The sequence below is a fragment of the Dioscorea cayenensis genome, chromosome 14, assembly GCF_009730915.1.
Source record: "Dioscorea cayenensis subsp. rotundata cultivar TDr96_F1 chromosome 14, TDr96_F1_v2_PseudoChromosome.rev07_lg8_w22 25.fasta, whole genome shotgun sequence".
Lineage (NCBI taxonomy): Eukaryota > Viridiplantae > Streptophyta > Magnoliopsida > Dioscoreales > Dioscoreaceae > Dioscorea > Dioscorea cayenensis.
Window position 1 is genome coordinate 11,604,035 of NC_052484.1, and position 23,213 is coordinate 11,627,247.

The 23,213-nt window shown below is 35.9% G+C and overlaps 1 protein-coding gene across 1 annotated transcript; it reads right to left on the bottom strand.

Annotated features, from left to right (window-relative positions):
- Window positions 1-3,178: 3,178 nt before the first annotated feature.
- LOC120275633 (prolyl endopeptidase) lies at window positions 3,179-10,378 on the bottom strand. Its single transcript, XM_039282261.1, has 12 exons — window positions 10,115-10,378; window positions 9,824-10,043; window positions 9,534-9,734; window positions 9,361-9,431; window positions 9,084-9,246; window positions 6,430-7,023; window positions 5,882-6,262; window positions 5,721-5,796; window positions 5,566-5,629; window positions 4,154-4,289; window positions 3,574-3,687; window positions 3,179-3,477 (listed from the first exon to the last, which is right to left on the bottom strand). Exons 1-12 carry the CDS (start codon window positions 10,222-10,224, stop codon window positions 3,412-3,414), a joined length of 2,196 nt encoding a protein of 731 aa, XP_039138195.1. The 5' UTR covers window positions 10,225-10,378; the 3' UTR covers window positions 3,179-3,411.
- Window positions 10,379-23,213: the final 12,835 nt, after the last annotated feature.

Consider the following 23,213-nt stretch of genomic DNA (forward strand, 5'->3'; position numbering starts at 1 on the left):
ACACAGATGCATCATAACATTTTGGAGACAGTAATTATTTCTGGATCCAACATAGGTGACAAAGTTTACATTCCTAGAATAATTATGCCGGTGCAAGAAGGCAAATGGCCATTCATCATGTGCTAAAAGCAATTCCCGATTAAGCTTTCATATGCAATGACTATAAACAAAAGTCAAGGGCAAACACTTGATTTAGTAGGTTTGTTCTTACCCAAGCCTGTATTTTCATATGGCCAACTCTATGTTGGATTGTCAAGAGTATCTTTTGTTGAAGGATTAAAGGTATTGATTCTTGATGATATTGGGAAGAATACAAACAAAACAAAGAATGTTGTCTACAAGGAAATCTTTGATAGCATAGAAATTAATTCAGATCTTGAACGTTGCAAATGTGTTCTATTATAGTTACAGTCATATGCATAAATAAATAAATATATATCAGGTTTGTTATCTCTAATTATTTCTAACTTCTATATAATGGAAAATATCGAAACTCTAAAAAAAAATGCGTAATAAATTCTGTTTTTGCTGTTTTGTAGATTATCAAATGAGTCTTAAGGAATTAACACAACTAAAGCCACCTGGCCAAAATCAAGCTGAGAAAATTAGAATAACAAGAATGTGGGATTGTTATATCCCAACTTCAGAAAAATTCCTTGGTATAGCATTCATAGCAACAAATGCAAAGGTATTCATCATATATTATCTTATAAAGTTTTGTAAATATTATTTACGTGTTTTTCTTTTAGAAATTATATTTATAAAAACGTCTTTCTCAGGGTGATGCTATTAATGTCCAAATAAGAGAAAATAAATGTTCAAGCTTTCAAGGCATGCTAATCGAAGGAGCTGTATACCAGATATTTAAATTCCAAGTTATGAAAACAGCTGCTAAAAATCTATCAGTAATGGGATAATTTGCCATCTTTTTCACATCTAATACAATGCTTAAGTTAATCTCTGATGATCCTACACCCTACCCAAGGCATTACTTCCAATATTTTGATCGAGACAAGATGGTGCCAGATGTAAACTCTGATAAATATTTGACAGGTGGTAAAAAGAGCATTTATTATTTAGTCATAATTAAAATTCTAATATCTTATCAATATTGACAAAATATATGTATATATATCTAATGATGCTTTTGCTAACAAATAAAATATATGCAAAAAAAAATACATATACAATTGGTACTTTGATCTCTATTAGACCAATTTCTGCTATTCAATTAACAAAGTTTGCAAAAACTGTTAAGAAGAGAGATATTTTCATCAAAGAGTGAAGGTAAGAAACAAGAAAACATATTTAATTATAGTTTATACATCTGAGATATATGTAATCACCTAATATTCTGACAATCTTCAATTAAAAAAAAAGCGGTGATGAACTTAGAATAACTATATGGGAATCATGCTTTCTTCAACTCAATGATCATGATCTGTTACAAATGCAATCAAGACCTATACTTATCATTTCTAGCACTATTGTTCGAACATACCAAGGTGAGTACAAAATGTTATAATAAACAATTTTTGCTATACGTAAATAAACAGTTAACAACTACTAACATTTCAAATTATTTAACAGAAATTATATATTTGGCTTCTACATTAGCAACCTGAATCTATGTAAATTTAGATTTACCGGAGATAAAAGCTATCAAAGAACAGTAAGACTAACACTTAACAATTTGGAAAACAAACTCAATTTGATTTCTAAATTCACAAATTATCATTTGTGAAATAAAATAGGGGAGGACTTGAAAATCATCAAGTGTAGTTGCTATTTATACAGAATCAAGAAGCCACTTTACAACAAAAAATCTCACACGCTGAGTATGCAACAATTGATCAATTATTGAAATTTGACCCAGCAACGATCGATGTAAGTACAAACAATTATATTTTAAGGTTTTTAATGCTAAAGAACAACAATTACTAATTTTATTAAAAAAAATATATAGGTAACTATGTTCAAATGTGATGTATGGGTTGAGAAGATCGACATATCTAATGGTTGGTTTTACAACTCTTGCAATGTTTGCAACAAACGACTTGCTGAGTCAGGATATAATTATTCTTGCTATAAGCAGGGATCTACAACTCCCAGGGTGGTGTAAGTATAATCAGTAATTGTATTTTAAATCTAACTTATTTAGTATATATATATTGACACATAGGGGTCGTTTGGTTCGTAGTAATGACATATTACCATGTAACGAGATTATCATGGTAATATGAGTGGGAATGTTATATGGCCGGGAATATTGCGGTAATTTAATATAATCATGTTTGGTTGAGAACTCTTATTACCATGAATAGTTCATTACCGTGTTTAGTTGTCATGGTAATTAATTTGTTAAAGTATAAAAAATTATAAGATTACCACAATAATCCAAGATAGACACCAAATTTGGTGGTAATAGGATTACCAATTTTTTGGTAATATTTATAAGTTGGTAATGTGATATTACCATCCAGATTACCACCGGTGTAATGCCAAACGTAATAATATTTTCAGATTACCACGTAACACATGGTAATCTTTCTACATTATCACGAATCAAACGGCCCCATAGTATTATTAGAATTTTATGTAATAAAAAAAATTGGTGGGAGACAGGAATTCCCCGACCCCATGAGGATCCCCGTGGGGGAGTGAGTGGAGAGAATTTTTTCCCCACGGGAAATTTGGAGACAGGAAATCTCTACCCCGTGGGAAGCGGGGATGGGGACGAAAATCCCATTCCCCGCTCCACCCCATTTACATCCCTACTTGGGAAGGATGAAACCGTTTGAATAAGATTTATTTGATGTTTCTACAAAATGGCCTTAAATTACCCATGAGGCTACTTCAAACCATTGTTACCAACCGACAGGCAGTCCAACATCATGTGGACCAATGTAAAGGGCAAATTAAAAAATTACACTCCATTTGAGAAATTGGAAAGAGTGAAAAATCCACTTATCCCTATTTTTTGTGATTAACCATAATATAAAAATACCAAATTTGACCACTTGGCCTTTCCCCCCTTTTCCCCACATTTTAAAACACTCAACCAAGTTTGGAAAACCCGCACCAAACATAGTTTGCCAATTTCATTGTATTAGTAATATCTACAAGTTCTTAGAATCATCTTTCTATCCTGTAAATCAGTTCTATCAAAGCATACCAATTAATAGACAATTAAACAATTCATTTCCCATTATCACTTGATAATCCAATCCATCAATTATCAAGACTAGTGTTTAAAATGCTATGGCACCAACACCCCTTCTATTCTAATTAACATAATAAATTTCAAAGATGAACAATGGATTGCAAACACGAAAAACAAAAAAAAGGCTTCTATTTAGTAAGAACAATGTTCATGCATGAGATGTAAGAAAATGCACGTATCCAATGGCATTAATCAATCCAAGAAGCCCCAGTCATCTTGGCCATGAAGCTGTAACGATCGGCGGCTTCGTCAATCTGACAGATCACAACAAGAACAAACAAGGATTAGATGTTGATTGCCTGTCCAGGAAGAAATAAGAATGAACTCATGTCTGTGAAATAAGTGCAGACCATTTTCTGAGTTGGACGACCAGCGCCATGGCCTGCCTTACGGTCAATGCGAGCGATTATTGGGTTAGTCTGCGGACTGTTGTCTATGCTAGTGCAAAGGACATATTGCATTGTCTGCAGATAGAGAAGGCAGCAGCAATAACAATAAAATACTTGGCAAGTTACTAAAGCATATCAAAGCAAACAGAAAAGGTGTTCTAACATTGACAAATCATATGCTGGTAATTAGTTTGATTCATTAGTGGCTGAGGATGGCAAAATCTATGTCCAATGATAAAATGCTTTAAACATTAACAAATCTCTTTACTGTTGTCACAGCTTTTGCTTGAATATGCATGGATGTAAAGGAAAATAAGGGACAGGAAATTGTTGACTTGCACTTGGTAGGATGAAGATAAGTTTTCCTTTCCTCCCTTTCATTACCTTTTTTGTTAATTAAAAGAGATAAATGAATGCCATTTTGGCAGCATAGGTCTTACCTTCTTCTAAAAACATTTAAGTTGGACAAACACAAATAACTATTTGCAAATGGCAATTAAACAATCATAATGTATCTTGATATATAACGTTAGGAGCTTACCGCTAGTAACTTTAAGGAGTGCAATGGCACAACTCGGTCATCATGATCAGCAGTCAACAACAAAGTCGGTGGGTATTGACAAGCTTTACTAGCAGGTTCTTCCCAAGGCTTTCTTACATTGTGAAGTGGAGAGTATCTGAGAAGAAAATGCATAAAAATAATCACTAGTGACATAACTGATTAAAGACAAAATATTATAATTGTTGGGTTAAAACAGGGAAAGATTCGAGTGTTAATTAAATCAACAGTCACATAAACAATATTGGGCTAAAGCACAGAATGCATAGCCACATACATTATCAACCACATATTATCATCTCCTATCACTATGTGGTCATTGATAAAACAAACAGATTATTATGTTTGATTTAATAGTTTCTTCTGATCTTAGGCAATCTCAAGTAGTTTGGCCAAAAACCTGGTGTAGCCAGCTCAATAAGGCTTCTCGTTTTGAATATATCATTTGTTGAGAAATCACACTATACCCTTTGCTACAACATAGGCTTAGCAGAAGAGGGTTGAGCATACCTTTCATTTAGAAATGTAACAGTTCAAACGAATCTCAGTCTTATGTGTTGAACCCAAAAGAATTAACTTGAGCAAGAAAAACGAAGAATAAGGTACACCAATAAAAGTTATTCTACAGATAAGCTTAACCTTTTCTCTGGGAACATAGCCTATCATACCATACAGTGACCACCACCAACACCAAGGAAATCAAGCTAAACAAATTGACACTTGACAGCCAAGCTGAGTTGGAAAACTCTACTAGGCAATTAATTTCACAAACTGCTCATAAACTATTCTAAAAACTAGTTTAAAATCAATAATAACCACATAGTGCTCCCAAATACTTGTTATGCAGCTAGAATCATCTATATTTTTGTCCTATTTTGATAAATATTATAAATTTTAAAAGGAAACCTTGACTATGTCATTAGCTTGATTCAGGAAGGAACCAAAGTTCTAATATTCCTCACTCATATTAATCTTTCGCTGCATAAGACACACGCGCGCATGTGTGCTAGGATGGTGACTCATCGTGAGTCCCTTACCATGGTATATTAATAAGCATAAGTATTTTATGGTCAGTTCATTGAGTGTGTTTAGTTCAGGAAAACTTAACAAAATCATTAGACATACTAATTGAAAGTATAAGCTACAGAATTCCAATAAATAGCTGTTATAACTTACAAATTTCAAAACCCAAACCAACAAAACTAAGTTTCAAATCATGTAAATAGGACTCGCAGTCAGCATGAATACTTCAATTTCATATAAACCCATAACTGGCTTACAGGAATCATCCTAGATGATTTAATGTTCTTAATCCAGTAACATAATCCACAGTAATTTTCCTAGATGATTTAATATGATTTTCTGAAACAATTAACAAGAGCTAGATGTCATACTTGATTAGCCAGTGGAATTCTTCCTCAATATCAGAACAACCATAATCAGAAGTCCAAGCATGACCTGAGGGAAAAAATAATAGCATATATCAGAATGGCAGTGAATAAGCTAACCACCATGATAAATGATGAATGATCTAGCAGTCAACCCCAACCTATTGTGAATTTGTGGAAACGCAACATGTCCATCACACCCACATGAGCAAGGGCACATCCATAAAGATCTGGTCTCTGTCATCAAATGCATCATGCAAAAATTAATAATAGAAACAATACAGATAAACACATGAGCACAGCAAAATAAAGTGTCACAAACCTGATTAACACAAGCTGCAACGAGAAGCCCACCATTGCTCCCTCCTTCAATACACAACTTCTTTGAGCTGGTGTAGCCAGAAGAAATAAGGAACTCTGCTGCAGCAATAAAGTCATCGAAACAATTTTGTTTCCTCGAAAGTGATCCTGCTTTATGCCACTCCTCTCCATATTCTCCACCACCACGGATATTTGCAACGCAGTACACAAAACCTAAATTCCTCATGAGAACAATACGGCTCACGCCGAATGTTGGGGTGAGGCTAATATTAAATCCTCCATAACCATACAGTAGAGCTGGATGTGATCCATCAAGAACAATATCCTTTTTGGACACAACAAACATTGGTATTTTGGTCCCATCTTTACTAGGCACAAAAACCTAAGCAGAAAATTTAGGGAACAAAGGTTCTAATTAATAGGAAAGCAATCCAAAAAGGAAGGACAAAATAGAAACCCTCAGAATGTGGTGAAATCTTTCTAGAAACTAAATGTAGCAATTAATACCCTCAGCTAATTTACATAAATTGGAAGATATTATGTATTTACCTGTTTAGCCTGGAAATCTGATCGATCAAATCCTGGTACTAGAATTTCACGAAAGATCTTCATCTCTGGCACCTCAGTTGCTAAATCGCACTTATAGATGATACCAGGTGTCAGAAAGCTTGTGAAACCAATGAACACCTCATTATCTTCACGCCGACCAGAAATTCCAGTTACACTGCCAATATCTATTGGTAACTGATGCAGCAAGATCCCTGTTTTCAAGTCCCGTAACTGTAGGACATATTTGACATCACTCAGGTAACTTACTAAAAGCTGGCTGCCATTAACAGCACAAGCTGATTCCAGAACATCTTTTTCACTTTCTGGCAAAATATCAGTCCAAATTCCAGGCTCGTTGATGTTTACTCTAATTAACTTATACCTTGGAGCATCTTTGTTTGTGAGAAAGGTAAATTCTGTGTCATCATTAGCCACAGCACTATAGCTTGCTTCAAAATTGTCGACAAGCTTGATGAAGGGGAGCAAACTTTCACCACCCTTGTAACCTCCAAGGCCCTGGTGAAGTGTTGACAAATCACAGTAGTATAGCTTGTTCACAGGATCACATCCTTCCGAAATGCTTAGAAGAAGATACTGCAGTCATCAACAAACAGTACAAAGTCAACAAAATTGAATGTAAGCAGTAGTAGTTCAAAACTTACATGCCATTCAGACCATTCATAAGATACAACTAAGAGGCATTATGAAGAATAGATTTTGTAATGACAGATGATCAGCAATAAGAAGTCATAGGAAAGCTGTACCTTTTTAAAATCTAAGGTTATCTGTAAACTAGACAAGCTAGACAAAAATTATTTTTCATTTTCAAATATAATGCAGCATCAATATATTAGCAGCCTATACTTTTAACAGTAGTTACTTACAATATGCAATTAGCATGAAATCTTTTACAACATTCTAAAGTTCAACTCTTTCCTAGCACATGACCATTCATTTATTTGTATGCAGGGCCTGATTTATGCTGTCAATGTTTTGGTTGCCACCGAAGCGTACCTTAAGGAGGTGTCTAATATCATCAATACTAGTCAAAGAGCTCTAATTTGTTTACCAACCTTGGCAGAACATCTTCATCTAGTTTAATATACAAAAGATGGGAAATCCCAAAGGAAATGATACAACAGACCAAAAAACATAAGAATGGGCTTGAAGAATTTTCAGTATCTCATAAGTACAGCGAGTTTCAAACTATGCAAGGAGACACCATGTTGAAATTTATTGAAGTGAGTGGTTAGGCTTAAAAGGCAGGATACATATAACTTGGAGCTATCTCCATGTGAAACTTCCTGCTTCAGCAAACTAAAGCATGATCTATGCATAAAGCAGTCGCACATAATACAATGAAGTTATCTTGGAACAGGCTAGCACTTGACTAAAAGTGTCATATAAGATATTTACTCAGTATATCTCTAGACATTTTTTATGTTAAAAATCCAATTGTATGTAACTGAGATGTATGAGTGCTGATAAATAACTGATTTGGGCTCTATAACTTCCAAGTCACAAAGTTCCCTAATTATTTATTACAGATTTGCAAACCAATTAAGTTCAAATTAAAATTACAGGGTACACTACATTGAAAAATTTTGCCTCTAATGTTAAAATCTTCAATTTTGGCATGTGAATTATACAAAATTTCAGAGGATCTAAAACCTATGAGCTCAACCTTGGTGAATTCACAAATCATGGGGCAATTTTTCAGCTATAGTCTGCCGTAACAGGAAAAATATCAACATCCTTCACCTCAAAGCAAAGCATCTATGAAGTGAAAATGTCTATATATCATGCAAGGAAAGAAAAAGTTAGTCACAATAACACATCACATCTTGAATGCTCAAGTTTGAGTGATTTAGGTCTTAAACCCTTGGGCAAAGAATCCAAGACTTGCACTTTGTAGTAAGCGAAAGAGTGTAGCTTTCAAAGCATGGTAGCTTGTACAATTCCATGCGCAATAGCAGCAACAAAACAAGATCCTCAAACATAGAAAGTAAAGGCTTCTTTTACAAACTCAATTTTATTTTTGTTTCTCCATAACATTTTCTGTTTTTATTTTCCATTTTTATAAAGAATATTTGCAGAATTAAAACTAGTCTTAAAAATAAAAATGTATTTGTTATAACATATTGAATCAATGCATGTTTTAAGCATTACTATGTCATTATTGTAGAGTATTTAAATAATATTTTAAAAATAAATATGATATTAGTACATCTCATTATTAGAATTGGCTTAAATATAGATCCATATATATATATATATATATATATATAAGGATCACAACCAAATATTTTAGTTACTAAATATGCTCATCAATCCCAATCAATGTATAATTTGAGCATATTGTATTAATTATGATAATATTTATAAAAGTAAAAATCTATTGGTTTGTCCTATAATATATAGATAAGGATAGTCAATCTATCAGACTAGCCAATAAATTTGCCTTTGGATTGAAGGTGTTTTTCAGTAAAGTTTCATTTCAAGTTTAAAAAAGAAAAATGCCAGAAAAACAGTACCTAACAGTGTGTTATTGCTACGTAGGAAGGTAGGCATTAACAGATTTTCTATAAATAAAAAAAAAAATCTCTTTAGAGCAAAATATAAAGTGAGAAAATAACGATCCTAGCAATGTTTACCTTCCCGTCGTTGGTTACATGTGAGCCAAACAAGTATTTCGGGTTCTCAGGGTCATTCCAACACAATATATCCTCCGACTGTTCTGTACCCAAGAAATGATAATACAATTCATGGTTAAGATTGATGTTCGTCTCTGTTCCTGCATCCAACTCACCATGCTCCCTATCAAACAACAAAAACTCAATAAGAAAAGAAAACAACACAAAAACCTCCCATTTGAACACAAATTTAAGCAATTAACGATTCATGCAAAACAAATGAGCAAGCTAAGCATACTTTGGCGCCGGGTAGCGGCCGTAAAAGAACCCTTTCCCATCATGCGTCCAGCTAATGGATGAAAACTTCACCTGCAACCACCACAAGAAGCAATAAACAACAAGCATTATCAACCAACAAAAAAAAAGGCCCACAAAATAAAGGAAAAAAGAATTCATTAACGAATCACCAACCCAAGAGAGCGTGTCAGGGAGAGTTTTCTTATCCTCAATGCTCATTACTTTAATTGTTACCCAATCACTCCCGCTAGAGCTAAGTCCATACCCAAAATACTTGCCATCCTCGCTGATGGCTCCCGTTGCGAGCGCCACAGTCCCATCCTCACTAAGCCCATTCGGATCCAGCAAAACCTCCGCCTCACCATCCAAATCATTCTACAACATTCAAACCTGTCAAAATCCACCAAAAAAAACCCCCCAAAATCCAACCTTTCCAATTTTTAAAAAAGGGGAAAACGCAGTACCTGAACGTAGAGAACGCTCTGCGCCTGAAGCCCAGTATTATGGTAGTAAAAGTACTTTCCACCGCGCTTAAACGGCGTATCATACCGAGGATGATCGAAAAGGGTCGTAATCTGTTGCCGGAGCCGATCCCGATCCTCGCAAACAGCCAGAACCGAGTCAGTAATCGCCACCTGCGCCTCCACAAACCCCTTCACCTCCTCCGCATCCGGATCCTCCAACCTAAAATTCAAAACACAACCCATTAAAAAAAAAACAAAAACAAATGAGAAGAAATTTCAGGAGATTCAAACCATCTATAAGGATCAGCAACGGCGACTCCATGCAAGACATCAACGACAGACTCATTCCGGCGAGCAGCAGGGTAGGGGAGAGGCGGCAAGGCAGCGGAGAGGGAGCCCATTGTTCGAGAACACGAGGAGGAGGAAGACGACGAAGAGGAAGACGAGAAGCACGAGAAGGAAAAGGGCGTCAATGTTGGGGGTTTTATAGGGAGAGAACGGGGCCGGCGCACGTGCGAAAAGGTTAGTTTGAAGAAGCGGAGAAGAGGGAGGGTGTCGCACGTGCGAAGGAAGGCCATGGAAAGGAAAAAGAGAAAGAGAAAAATGGGGGAAAATGGTGTAAGGGTGTCGCCATTTCGTACTTAGTATGTCGCCATTTGGGTATTGGACGTGGTTTTGTGGTTGTGCTTGTGACAACGAAGTTTTTGGTGGAATTTTGGGGTTGGGATTCGATTTGGTATCTTGAAACTGATTTTGGGATCTTTTGAGTTTTTGTTTGGGAAGAGGGAATGAGATTGAGGTGTGAAGTTTTGGTGTTTTGGCTTTCTGGTTTTAGTAAGTGCTGGTATGTTGTCATGTTTTTCTATCATTTAAAAAAAAAAGAAAAAAATATATATTTGTAACATTTTTTTTATGAAAATATCGTGAAAAAAGATCAGGTTTTGAGGTCGGGTGTTTAAATTCCACCCATGCGAAGGGAGTAATGTAAATAATGTGGTTCTTCCGATTTATTTTCCTTGTTCCGTTTATGAGTTTTTAATTAGTCAATTCATTTTAAAAAGTTATAAAGCATTAAATATTGTATTCAAATTTTACTTTTTATATTTAATGTACTTTTACAACTTCAATAGATTGTACTTAATTGTATATTTTATTAAATCATATTTTAACAATAATTTTAGAAAATTAATGTAATTTTTTATAAATTTTAAATTATTAACTAGCTTTAACAGAATTTTTTAATCTATGTAAATTAGTTAAAATTGACAAGTAAAAAAAAATAACCATAGAGAGTATATCGTGAAGAATTTTAACTTTTAATGTGTTTTGTGCCTTTATAGCAATAAATACATTAATTTTAATCAAAAAATAATTGAAGTGAGTAGGTGTGAAAATGTAATTCATTGAATGTTGTATTTGTAACAGAAGAGTATAAGTTTAAGCAAATATTCTATCAATTATAATTAAGAGTATGCTATTTTTATTAGGAAACTACAATTAAGGAGAATATTTGTAAAGCAATTATATTCTAAAAATATAAAATTAAAATCTACTAAAAATACATTGAGATCTCCTAAAAATAATATGGTCCCATAATATACAAGATAGCTTAAAATATGGTAAGATTTTTGAAGTAACCCCACTCCTCTAATTTTTTTAAGGGAGATGTAAAATGTATTTTTTTAAATATAATATGTAATTTTGAATTCCTTTTTTTCAAAAAAACCATTATTTTATATGTATATAGTTTTGAAAATACTTTTATTATGATTATTTTTTATTTTTGTAATCATTAAAAATAGAAAATGCATTTCTTATAAAATAGTGAATCAATCTTATTTTACTCAAGGTAAAATCAATGAAATGTGACGTTTGTATTTATCAATTTATGGTAATAAAGTTTACCATATGGATTATTTTATTCTCACCTGATCTTACTACTGATTAAAAATAATAAATCACAATACAACAAAATCAATAATAAAAGGCAAATTTAATTGTGACATATTGATTTTTCCATAAAAAGCGGACAAAACATGAAGAAATCAAATTTTCACCACTCATTTTTCAAATTAAAATATTTTATATGACGATATTTGATGTTTGCTATACATGAGTAGGAATGGCGAAAGTGCATATATCGATTAAGTAATAAAGTGTGCATAAAAGAAAATGTCAGCCCCATAAAGACAATGAGTATTAGTTATTAGCTCTCTTTTTATTATCTAGCTTCAATGGTAATGGATTTAATAATCATAAAAAAAACAAATAAATGCAAATACAGTCACTTCAATCAACTAATTGATGCATATCGCAATCGCACAAATCGTTCACAAGTAATAAATAAAATATCATTCTCACGAGAACTTTGTTGCTAACTACCAATTTCATGCAATTAAGATTATTTAGGTGAATCGATAGCTATCTGAATTATGGAAATAATAAGTAATGAAAACTAAAACTAACAAAATTAAGGCTACCAATGGCTTAGGTGATTAATTCAAATTGCAAGAGCTTCTAGGATTAAGATTCACCACAATTATAGGTAAAAGGCTTCATATTAATTCTTTTTTGGTTAAGTTTAATTGTTTTGAAGGTGGAATATCCTACAATACTCACTATTTTTTTTAAAAATATAGCGAGGTATCTAACTTAGAACAACTCCTACTTTCATGGTAATTGAATCTAATTAGATCCTTTAAGTTCTATGCTATCCAATAATCCTCAAGAAATCATAATCTATGATTTCAGGTTCAATTATAGGGTTTCCAACACCTTAGTTCACCTTTCACTCCTTCCTTTACTGTCTAAAATCATGCAAATATGATGGCCTAATTCATTTACAAGCATTAACTACCATAAAATTGAATCAAAAGCAAATAAACATTAGTAATAAAATAGAAGTCAATACATTGCCAATTATTTAAACATTGGGCTAATCCCAATCCTACAATAAAAGATCTACTCGCACATGTTCGATTTATAACCTAAAAGGTTCATATCAATCATAGATAGAAACATGGAATAAATCAAAGAAAAAGAAAAAAGAAACTCTTGATCCTCCGTGTGTAATGTTCTTGTAGATCGATAAATCACTCCCTTAATCTTTATGCTCTTTCTACGTTTTGATAGCGTAAGATGATCGCCAACCCTTTGAGAAATCTTATGCTTCTAGGGTTAAATTAAACTTGTGATTGCGGCAAATATCCATGGCTATGTTAGCTAGCGCAGGCAGGTTATGCTTCCTCTACGTTAGTCTTTTGAATTTCTACACCATGATCCATGGGCGTGGTAGCTGCCACAGGTCACCCGTGTTTCAAAAAAAAAAGTCAGACTCTACTTATCTGTATGTAAACTGATAAAGAGTAGTAACTTGAACTTGAAGAGTAAAATTTAATCAAAAAAACAAGGAAAGATGCATGACTGACTAAAAAATGAAACCTAAAATCATTAAAATATATTATAAATTTAACACTTATCAAAACCCCCGCTTGACTCTTTGCTTTTCCTCAAGCAAAATAACCATTACCCCCCGCTTGACTCTTTGCTTTTTCCTCAAGCAAAATAACCATTAAATCTAAAGAGAATTTATTAGCCTAGAATCCTTTCTCATACAAAACTCAAATGTTAAAACTGATTTAACATGGACAACAATAAGAAAGTCACAACCAAAACTCGCTAGAGTATACTAAACAACTATGCATACTGATAAGTGCTTGTGTGATAAGAATACGAAGTGTTCTTTTCTTATGATGAGCATTACTTTTCTTGGGTTTTAACGCTAATATGTGTGCATTTATGTTACTTTCATGCATATAGGGTTGTGAAGCCGAAGGTTAGAGAAAGAAGCCAATGTAGATCGTGAGTACACCATTTGGAGGAAGTCTTGAGAAGGTTCAAACGCGAAGACATAAGTCGGGTTTAAGATGCGAGAATGTGTGCCAACCTCCTTGTATTCAAGTTAGCACAATGACTTGGAGGGACACAAGGGCAGTCACATTCAAGCTTTCTGGCTTGTGCATGTATAATAAGATCTCCACCAATATGTCCATTTATTGAAAAAGCAAAGAGATCTACGGCGTAAATGTGTGTCCGTTTACGTTACCTCGATGAAAACATGGATCCGGGAGTGTTTCGGGCCAGTACTGTAGCAAACACTGCATTAAATACTGTAGCAAGTACTGTTCACAGCCGGCCGAAGAAGGAGTATAACAGAGAATCCACACGCCCGTGCGAAAGATCCACAGGGGCGCCCACATGGGCGTGTGGATTCCTGATTCCAGCCATATATAAGGCCGATTTTAGCTCCGATTTCAGAATTCTTTTCTCCATGTTTTCCCCAACTTGAGAGAGGGTTGTGCTAGGGTTTTGAGAGGTATTGGCTAGGGATTTGGAGAGGTTCTACCGCTCTGACATCACACTCTATTTGGAAGAAGGTTAGTGGGAGAGCTTTCGTCGACACCGATCCGGTGAGGTGTATTCTAGGCCGGACAAAGGGACCCTTAGACGAGTAGAGCACTCTCCACATGACCATCACCACAACTATTGAGAGGGTTTTCTATGGATTCTTTTCTTTTACATTTGATATCATTGATTGTAATTAGCTCTATGGAGAGCTAAACACCCTAGTGGGGTGCTTGGATGTTTGTGGATCCTAGGATGTATTCGTTTCGTTGAACCTTTTTATTATGCTTTCAATTAATTGATGTTTTATTTGAGTTCTAATCTTGTATACTTGATTGTGTGAATACTCCCTTAGAATGACACTAGGGTTGAGAGTTCTTGTTGGTAACTCTTGTGAGTGAGTGATACACCATGAGAGATAGACAAAGCTAGATTGGAGAGGGTTGAGAGGGTGAGTCGAGAGGTAGCGGAGAGTCCCCTTTCTCCTCCGGTGTGATTTATTCTACCCCCATTTCCTCGAGCTCTTTGCGGTCATAGTAGAGTGAATGGGCTAAGGGATGACCTTCCGCTGGGCCTTAGTTGCGGGTGCAATGGAGTGAAACGTTGAAGTGATTTTAGCACCTAGGGCTTAATTGTGGCTAGGGACCTTCCACCTTGACCAAAGGGTTAGGTCTACATTTAGGAAGAGGATTTATTACTTGAAATCCCTAAAACTCATTGCGATTCTATACGAGTGCGAGGTTGAGAGATTATTCAATTTCTCCTCCGGGACATGTATAGAGTTAGGCATGGTTGACCTTAGATTTGGGACCATGTATTTAAGGATCTCCATGACTCATTAATGCATTAGTTAGAAAGCATAATAGAGGGTTTTTGCACTTGAAACGATTGTCCTAGGCGGAACAATATCCGGGTACCCCACTTATATTGATTGCCTTATCTCCCCTTTGCTTGCACTCTTTCTCTTGTTTCTTTTACCTTTGTTACATCACAACTTGTCAAACAAATCACTATTCACTTTTCGTTTAGTTAAGAAACAATTTAAGTGTTTTTATTTCCTATTCTCTGTGGATACGATACCCACTCATCTGGGATTTATTACTTCGACAAACCCGTGCACTTGCGGGACATACGCATGGGGCGTTGTCGCATGCCAAAGCAGATGAACATACACAAGCATAACTTAAAAATGTAGCATTCATACCACATGCAAATGAGCATTGCACTTAATATAGCATATATCCAAGCAAATTCATATGAAAGAGCAATAGGCCCTTTATTCGACACTTTTTTCATCGTTTTTTAAAATCTCTTTTTCATATTCATTTTTTTTTTAACTAACATAGATTGTAAAATGCCTTTCTAAGGGATGCACATGCTTATTAAGCACTATAACACCCAACCACTTGGTCAATTACAGATCTACATGAACACGTTCATGCCTAATTACGACTTTTCTCCTAGAGGAACACTCTTAACAAAAGCCAGAACCTTAAGCTACCCAGTCACACAAAGCAACAGAACATTATCAAAAAATTATTATTTCACTAAACTTTTATTGACGTAAACTTTGCCTATATCACTTCTCTTTTATTTGTCCACTTATGAGATATAATATAACTAAAGTTAAGGTTTGTCTAAAAGTCATCAAATCTCAAGGAGTTTATTTGAAAGGATATATACCGAATTAAGATGCATATGATCAAGAGCCATGGAGTTAGCATGAATATTATTGAAAATGGAAGGCGTAACCCCAAAGGTATTGATAATGAATAGTGACTTTATCTTGGACCATCTTTATGTATCATGTCAAATAGCTAGTCAAATGAATTTTGAAAATCATCAATGAAATATTTTTTATATTTATTTTTAGATTTTCGTCATGCAACACCTAAATGAATCTACTTGCACTAAGATGATAATTATGTAGAGGGTAACATGTAATAACCAAATGTCATAAAGCAACATGCATAAAATAATGCAGAGGGTAAGTACACTAAAATGTATGAGAAAGGGAAAAAGTTTACTCATAAGATCAGTGTCGCGGTTGAGGAAAGTGGAATCGGGAAGATGCCAGCTGCATATTGCTTGCAACGTGGTTTCCATAGTTTTCATCTTGACATTCATGTTGCGAATCTCTTGGTGAAGTTGTGTGAAGAAAATTTCCTGTTGATGATGCTTAAAAGAGATGTCAGAGAGAGAGAGCAGTATACATGGGAGAAATTTTCACTTTATGAGTTGGTGGAGGTTGGGTGAGATTGAAAAGATGGAAGTCCTTCAGCACTTTTCTTAGCATTTAATGGGGTAGGTTGAGCACTAGTGGGGAAATTCCAATTTTCACGCCGCTGAAAGGTAGTCTTCTCAGGGTGGGGATGAGGATGAGGAAGTCCTTCTTCTTTAAGAATCAGGCAATAAACATCACCTTCTTTGATGATCATCCGCATCTCAATGCAAAACTCCATGTTGATACATGTACTACCTGTAGCCTCTTTCAAAGAAGACAAGAAATAATTAAAAGCAAGGCCTAGAGGAGTGATGAGGGCACCAATAACAATATCACCGGACGTGATTCGCTCTACCCGAGAAAATTGCCTAGCTAAATGCGAGCCCGTGTCAAGGTGGACCTCATTCATCATAGCCCATAAAAATAATAACTCTGAGTGTCAAACCACTCCATCACTATCACCAAGACCAAAAACTGTGCGTGCCATAATACTGTGAATATATTGAAAACAAGAATTGCGTAGACTAGTTGCCCTACCTCGTGAAGGTTCATAAGATGATTCGTTGATTAAAAAAATTCCATAATTCATGTGCATGAAAATCTCTAGGAATTCGTCTATCACCACCGTAAGACAAGCCATAAATTTCATTAAAGGTTTTTAAGGTTAAGTGATGTTCTTTGTTAAATAAGTGAAAGGTGATTTCTCCTTCCTCGCATTCCTGGCCATAAAGTGCATTTACCTCAATGAAACTTAGAAATTCTAAAGTGAGTCTCTCATAAGTAGGATATTTCATCTTATCAAGTTGTGTCCATTGCACTCTCTTAATCATCCAATGTATGTCATCAAATAACCCTAATGTGCGGAGTACACTACTATCGATATATCTAGTATTCACGATCTTTCTTTTTACTAGCATGTTATACCAATCTTCTTGTTGTGGATATCTAAAGATTATTCCATTAGGATTAGGTGGGTTAGAGGACTTACCTCGGCATCATGGAAGAGGATCATGTGGGCGGCCTTGAGAATTTGTAGACTCATCTTGACTTGCGCGTTTAGGGTCCATCTTGAGAGAGTGTCGGAGTGAGAAGTTTTGCTGATTGAGATGAGGTGGGGTAAAACGAGGAGAGAAAATAAAGAAGAATAATATATATATATATATATATATATATATATATCTAAAAATTCGGATATATATATGTCCAGATTTTTTAAAAAATAAAAATAAAATAAAGAAATTGGTTTGTTTAAAAAAATTATGATATTTAAAATAAAGTAAAAAAATAAACAAGGTTTTTTTAAATGGAAAAGAGGTAAAACCAAAAAGGGAAAGAAAATCTTTTTGTTTTAAAAAAAAGTGGAAATTGCCAAAAAAAAAACCCCTAAGTTTGCAATATTGACAAAAACACCCCCTTAATTTGGAAATCCCTAAAAACCCCTTCCTTTTAAACTCAATGTTTTCCAAACCCCCAAACCATGTAACGGTGGTTAACGGAGTTATTTTTAAATTTTATGGACAAAATTTTCCTTACATGGGAAGTCGTGACACTGCAATCATTTTGATGGTTTGAGAGGAAGTGGGGGGTTTTTCTTAGGGTAATCCCAAGAGACGACTTTACTGGAGCCGTATACTTGTTTTTTCTCAACTCGCTTCTTTAACTTTTCCCTTTCCGAAATTGTCTTTACCGGCACATCCTTTGTAATTTCAGTTTTTCCCTTTCCACCGGTATCTCGAAGGAGAAGTCTCGTGCAAGTATTCGCCATTTCATCAGTCTGCAATCTAAGATATTGATTATGGTTTTATGTTAACTATTCTATTACAAAGAAAGATTTTTCTGTTTTATTTTGTGGTTCTATTTTTATTGGAAGATATTGAATTCTGCAGGGGGATTTCTCACCTGGGGTTTTGTTAGTCTGCAGAGAGATTTCTCTGCTAGAGTTTTGTTTTGTTTTACATTTTTGTCTATGTACATAATCGAAATAGTTTTTCGATTGTTATGATTTGTGTAATGTTTATAATGCATGTTTTCTCTTTCATTTGATATGGTTGCAGTTTTACAAATGAGGTTTCCGTTTAAGAAATGAGAGGTTACCGTTTAAATATTATTATCTTTGTTTAAGTATTGTTGTCTCTGTTTAACAAGTGATATCACTGTTTAAAAATTAAGAGGTTACCGTTTAAAACCTTATATTTCCGCTTAAAAATTTGTGAATACTGCTGAATGTGTTGTTATTGTCGCAAGCTTGTGATTATGGCGGCCAACCTAGTTAATGGGCAATACTACTTGACACCGGTAGTGGAGACCTTGGCTGAATTGAAAGTTCACATGACCCCTCAACACGAGGAGATCATTCGAAGGACACCGTTTGCAGTATTTACTGAGCTGGAAGCTGTATTCCAAGAGAGGGCCCTTCTTGATTCTCTATTACAAAGGTACGATGGTCGCACCAATAAATTCAGGATCGGGGAAAGCCTGCTGAGTTTTAGCCCTGAAGATGTGGCCCTCATTCTTGGTCTGCGTTGCGATGGAGACGCAGTCATGTTTCAGAAGAAGAAAACACGCTCAGCTTTTGAAGAGAGGTATTTATCAAAAACCTACGAGAGTCACAGAGACTCCATTAAGAGCACTCTTGAGCAACTTGTTCGATAGCGGAGAGAAGAAGAAAATTTTGCCAAACTCCTGATAGTGTACCTCATGGGTACAATCATCTTCCCAAATACCTCATGTTGGGTTCCGAATTTGATTGTTGATTATATCGATGATCTACCTGCATGGGGCGATACGCATGGACGCAGATGATGCACAAGTGGCTTATGATGGATATTCCACAAGTAGCCACTCAAGTGCAAGTTAGATGCGCGGGGAAGAAGACCAACACAGGGTATATTAAGGGTTGCTCGGTCGCACTGAACATCTGGTTTTACGAGCTGACTGGAACCAGAAAGAAAGTCTGTTTCGGCAAGACCACAAGGATGCTGTGCTACAGTGAAAATAGTTACTGAAAGTAAACGACGATAGAAACCAGTTTGTCATCTCTCAAATGAAAAGAGGTAATAAATTATGAATAATGTGTTTAATAGCAGTAGTTAATGTTTACATATAGTATTTAGCGTTTAACATGGTTAATTTTTCGTTTAAAATTATTCTTTAGAGTTTTAAAATTTTGTTTACCTTTTAAAAACATGCTATACCATTTAAATATATAAGTTAAATGTTTAAATATATTTGTTATTGTTTAAACTGAATGATTTCACTGAGATTGTTTGGTTTACATATGTTAGTTTCTTGAGCTGGTCCCGGCGAATGATGATCAAGTTATATTTGTTCGGGGAAACCGCCGGGTGGATGCTATTGCTCTGGAACCACTTGCTCGAAGGCAAGATGAGAGGTCAACCTCTTCCGTGCGTGGTCGACGTCGTTCTCCTACTTCCAGCCCAACGCGCGCATGCATTCCTCGACACCGGAGAAGCCCTCCACTACCATGCCCGATTGTAACACCTCCTCTGACCATGACAACGACAGTCCCCACGATCGCCTCAGCCCCCTCCACCATGGCAGCCCCCCCGATCGCCTCAGCCCTCTCACCGCGGGCGGACTCCCCGACCGTAGCAGCCCCCGACGGAACTAGGCGATGATGTCACTACAACTCTTCTGCAAGCGTGCCAGATATTGATGACCGAGTTTCCTCGGCTTGTCGCTCGGGTTGAGGCATTGGAAGGATGGTCACAATCGACTGTACCGTCCCTCTAAACAAATGAAGCACCTTGGACGGACGAGGCGTCGAAATTTAACGACGACGATTGCATCGGGATGGCCATTCCAAGATGGCCACTTTTGAAGAGACTTGCAAAAAAGAAAAAAACAACAATGCCTCTGTGTCCACCACCGGCTGACGATGAAACAACAACAGCACCATCAGTGTCTGATGTTGTTATTAAGTTTGTCTCTATTGATGGCATACCCATCACGGTGGAGAAGATCATAGATGATGTTGCCATTGCAACTGTTGATAAGATCGTTGACTCTATTGTCAACGAAATCCCCGTCACGGTGGAACCGGCGGCTAACAGTGTGGCATTGAAGGTGGACACTATCCCTCAAGAATAAGAACCAGCTAATGGTGTGTCTCCCATTGATGGTGTTGCCGTGGCCGCGGCTGAGAAGATCATTGACTCTGTTGTCAACAAAATCATGGCTACGGTGGAACCAGCGGCCGACAGTGCCGCATCGAAAGTAAACACAATCCAACAACAACAAGAAGCATGTAAGGATATATCTCCGGTTGATGCTGTCATCGTGCCCGCATCGAAGGATGATGCTGCTGGTATTGAACACCGACAACCGTTAACAACAATGTCCCATGATGATCCCAAAACAGCTGTTGATGAGGGACAAGGGAACGCCACCGAAAAAGCAATGAGAGATATAATCCTTGCCAACCAACAATATGAAGAAGTTCGGAAAGACTTTATTCTGAAGAAAAAAAATACCTTGGACAATCGCGCCTCAATAAATTCAAGCAGGAGTTGATAAGGATCTTCCTCAACTGCTCTATGGATAAGTAAGTTTAAGGTTTTTATGTTATCGTTTAAATTTGTATGTTAACATTTAATTTACATACCTACCATTTAAATATTTTCAATATCATTTAAATATTTATTATATTGTATAAATATCTACAATGTCGTTTAATTATATCTGTTACCGGTTAAACGTAGGACTGTCGTGTGGATGAATGACTCTCTGAGCACCAAATGGGCCAGACTATTCACGCTACTTGAGGGGAAGGAGATGGTCTCAGATGATGTGATGGACGCTTTCGTATGCATAATACAAAAGCGCTGAGCAGAGTACCGTATCCTTATAAGAAGCGCGCCTCCATCACACGACCACTGGCGCTGTTTATGTCAAAGCAGGAAGATGCGGCTGATATGATTTTCGCTATAATCGGAGATGCCGCGCGCGAGCTGCATGATGTGGACATTGTCATCCTCTCGATAATCATGAATGGTCACTTCCATGTCGTGGTCCTTGACAATAACAAACAAGAATATAGGAATTATTCTTCATGCCAAAGTGAGGAGTACGACAAAGACGCGTTAGAAATGGTAAATTCTTTGCTAAATAGAGTTTGACTAATAGTGTTTGGTAAATAATTGGTATTCTAATATGAAATTGTATACCTCGATAGCGTACTCTATTTGACACGTGTATCGATATGGAGTTTAGCGAGACGGTGACGACAAAGTACCCACTAGTCCACGATATTGAAACCCCATGACAAAAAATAGGAAGTGTCGACTGCGCTATCTATGTCATGTGGTTTATCGAGCAATTACTCAACGATGAAAAGCTATAGCTACCGCAAACGGACGTCCCTTATCTGAGATTAAAGTATGTTGCCCGCATACTTAAGAAAGGGAGGGCAGCCGGTATCACATAGAAAAAGGCGTCTTCGACTACGGGGAAATAGAATTGCCATGATCTTTTTTTTTCCCAAATGTTAATCGATGATGTCATTATAAATTTAAATTCAATTCATTGTTTTCGAAGAACATGACAAATTTTTCAATGTAAATTTATCAGTCTATATACTTATGTAATTGACTTTCTTTGTTTAACTTTCAATTTTATTTTTTAAATATCAGTGTTTATGTTTAAAATAAAGTAGTCTATGTTTAAACAAACAATGTCTCCATTTAAATGTATGTGTTACCTGTTAAGAATAAGAGTTTCTCAGTTTAAATATCAAAAGTTGGGACTCAATTAAGTTTGTTTCTTTTCAAAAATTTGTTTATTTACAATGCCTAGTCAGCGACAGTTTCATTACAAGATCTACGATTATGACCGGAGTCGTGGCAGCAGCTGCTAATGTAACTTGTAGACCTCAAACACTTGCGACTCGATCCTCTTTCATCTATGACGCCCAGGTTGCCTTCTCGTCATAGGCGATCGCAAACGCAGTTCACGATTTTTGTCTGTAGGCTTGTCATCATCGGGTATGGGGAATATAGCTTTCTTATACGCTGGTTTGTAATTGTCGACGGTGAAGTAGCCGCTAAGAAATCGATGAACGTTGGTGTCTGTCTACATTATTACAGCGCAAGAGTGTTTGCACGGGATGCCATTAACTTGTCAAATGCGACATGAGCAAGTTCTAATGGCAAGATCCACAAAGTTGCTACACTGGTCAATCACTTCATAACGATCATCGACACAATGACCAACACGAATATTTCGGCTATCCTCAACAAATATCTCTACCTTCGAATGTATTTCCGGGCATAAGTAGGTCTTCCATTTGTTCACTTGCTCATGGCGGTTGCATAACATGCGCATCAACTTGAACCTGTACAACATAGAACACGAACAATTAAACAAGGTTAAACAAAGACATTGATTGTTAAACAGAAACACATTTTTTTAAACAGTAGGATAATAAGTTAAACGATGAGGCAGATAGTTAAACACAGAATACGATATTTGACCATTGCTAAAATGTTTTAAAGGATAAGACCAATTCTTAAGTGTAAATAAAATCAATATTCAAATACCATATGGAGTCGACCATTTTCGCCACCGGTAAATACCGAGCTTCTTTGATCCAAGCATTGAACGACTCGGTGACATTTGAATACATCTCACCCCAGCGTTCACCTCTAAACAGATAATTCGACCAATGTGCCATATTCGATTTATGAATCAACCAGTAATGGGCTTCGGGTGATGTGGCCTGCAGTTCATTCACGGTATCATCAA